The sequence below is a fragment of the Cornus florida genome, unplaced genomic scaffold (genome assembly GCF_030987335.1).
Source record: "Cornus florida cultivar Cherokee Brave unplaced genomic scaffold, ASM3098733v1 CherokeeBrave_3.0.0_Hap2_Chr02, whole genome shotgun sequence".
Classification (NCBI taxonomy): domain Eukaryota; kingdom Viridiplantae; phylum Streptophyta; class Magnoliopsida; order Cornales; family Cornaceae; genus Cornus; species Cornus florida.
Window position 1 is genome coordinate 22336348 of NW_026775572.1, and position 2972 is coordinate 22339319.

Here is a 2972-nt window from a genome sequence, read left to right on the forward strand (position 1 = left end):
CCTAACCAATAAAGTAACAATATGCACAAACCCTAAGCACAAAAAATAGAAAATTAATCAAATGAGAATCCCTAAGCACAAAAAATAAAAAATTAAGCAAATAAAAATACCTAAGCAATAAAATAATAATTTGCACAAACCCTAAGCACAAAAATAATAATAATAATAATAATCAAATGACAATCCCTAAGTACAAAAAATAAAAAATTAACCAAATAACAATACCTAAGCAATAAAATAACAATATGCATAAACCCTAAGTACAAAAAATAAAAAAATAATCAAAAGACACTGCCTAGGCATAAAAAATAAAAAATTAAGCAAATAAAAATACTTATACCTAAGCAATAAAATAACAATATGCATAAATAAACCCCAAGTACAAGAAATATGCAGTAATGGAGCATGTGAAGATACAAAAATGCAGTAATGATCACATGGAAACAAACTGACATCAAACACAAGACATGGACCACAAGACATCAAACATTTGCCACAAGACATCAGTCTAAAAATGCAGGAAACAAACTGACATCAAACACAAGACATGGACCATTGTGTATCACTATACGAAGACATAAAGGTCAAAAAAAAAAAAAAAGAAAAAAGGCCATGGACCGCTGTCATTGACTATAAACTCTATTGTCAGTGTGGTCTATCTTCTTTAATCAACATAAAGCCTACACCAAACATTTCCCAAGTTCTAAAAAATTGCATATAATTGACTGCATGCATATGTATTATATATACATAAAAGAGATCTTTATACTAGGTCAAAACAGATTTTCACAAACCCTAGAAATCGAATATTCGATTCGTACTAATTAACCCAAAAATAAAACCATTAACATAATAAATGAAAAATAAGATTCATTTAAAATCGACATAAAGACATAGAACAGAATCTACACTTACAAATTTGGAGAACTTGTAAAATTGAACCAAAGTTCGTGAACAGGACAGACCCAATAGAAAATACCACACGATGTAACACACAATTGAAGAGAATAACAACACAATGTCGCGCACAATTGAACAGAACAAGAATACGATCAAAGTCTTCAACCCACAGTATGAAACCCTAAGTTCGTATCTGCATCTCCATCTCTCTCTAACTCTTTGTGCGTCTCTCTCTATCATAATCAGCTAAATGAGATTTTAGGGCAACTTAACTTAGTAGGGTAAAATTGATATTTCACGATTAGCCTTTTTTTTTTCTTTTTTCTTTTTTATATAATTTAATAAGTAAGGTTATTTCGGTCATTTCAAATCAACAGTGGCCGGAAAGCTGATCCGGTGACTCCCAGAGGGTATTTGCACACTTTGGTACTTTAGGGGGTATTTGCAACAAAGTGGATAGTTCAGGGGTTTTTTTGTACTTTTGCCTATCTTTTAACTAAAGATGAGTAATATACAGTAGTTACCAAATTTCCTCAAATAATTGTCGGTTACCAAATTTCCTCAAATACTTCCATTTTTCCTTGAAATTTGCCAATGTTATAATATTTCCAATAAAATCCCAACAAATCCTAATTCTTTTAAAATTCCATTCATTCTAAACATTTTGAAATCTAATTTCCATAAAATTACTATACTTTGTTGAAATCCTATATAATAATAATAATAATATAAATCCAAACCTAACCCAACTTGACCTGCGACTCCAACACGATTCCATAAAGACTAGGAGTCCACAGGTGTTTTGATTAACCCCACATGGCAGGAGCGAATCTAAGGCAAAACAAAATGGCAAGGCAGAGTCAAATTCCAATCTTTATTATCTCCCTCAAGAAATATTGATTCAGATTCTGGTCAGACTCTCGGTAAAATCACTACTCCGCTTAAGGTCAGTCTGCAAATCATGGAACTCTCTAATCACTTACCCTTTCTTTATTCAAGCACATCTCAAAACCTCAAGCCAAAAGACAAATTTCATACTCAGCTACTCCAAATCTGGTCTTGATGAATCTTTTAGCGAGTATTTTGAGCCGCAGCTTCCCTCACACATTCGCGAAGAATCTTTACGGATGCACGGCTCCTGTAATGGACTCATATGCTTGTCTAATGAATGGACAGACACCATATACTTATGGAACCCATCACTTGGAAAACTAAAGACCCTCCCAAATTCTCCAGATATAGAATCTCGAATTATCTACTCCGATTTGGATTCTTATAGCATCTGTCTGGCATTTGGGTTCCACCCCAAAGTTAATGCCTACAGGGTTGTGAAAATTTGGTGCTTGGTGTATAAGATTATTAAACCCTACAAATATCAATTGCTAATTGACGTTTATAGTCTAAGCACTGACTCTTGGAGAAGAATTGATGTTGCCCCTTCATGTTATTTATTTAATCAGAATCCTGCGATTGTCAATGGGGTTGCTTATTGGGTTGCAATAAAGGAAACTTGGGAGGGTAGTTGTTATTTGCTGCTTGTGCGTTTCGAAATGGGTGATGAAGTTTTTGAAGAGGTAATGCTGCTAGATGGTGTTAAAAATTGTTGTCCGAAAATAGCAATTTTGGGGGAACGGGAATCACTGTATCTTTTCATATTTTATCATCTGGATAAGTGTTGGGACATATGGACAATGGAGTGTGGCAAAACGAGTTGTTGGACAAAACGATTTACTGGTAATTTTCATGACACACCTGCCAAGCTGCTAGGCTTGAGAAAGAGGGGTGAACTGTTACTACAAAACCACGAGGGCCATATGCTGTCTTGTAATATTGAGACCTAAACAAGTAAAGATCTAGGAATCCATATATGGTTAAAGGATATAGCTTCTTATGCGGAGAGCTTCATTCAACCTGATGGTGGAAAAAATCTTTTTTTCACTCCATAATGGAAATCAACCATTCCATTATCAACCATGTGAATTAGCTAGCGGCACAAAAAGAAAAGGGATAATTCTAAAAAAAATGGTGTTTTGGTGGTCAAATACCAAAAAAATGAAGTCAAACTTAAGTTT

General features: G+C 34.0%; 1 protein-coding gene across 1 annotated transcript; it reads left to right on the forward strand.

Annotated features, from left to right (window-relative positions):
* The first annotated feature begins 2027 nt into the window (after window positions 1–2027).
* LOC132295828 (F-box/kelch-repeat protein At3g23880-like) lies at window positions 2028–2741 on the forward strand. The gene has a single exon (XM_059794101.1). The coding sequence runs from the start codon at window positions 2028–2030 to the stop codon at window positions 2739–2741; it is 714 nt and encodes a 237-aa protein (XP_059650084.1).
* The last annotated feature ends 231 nt before the right edge of the window (window positions 2742–2972 follow it).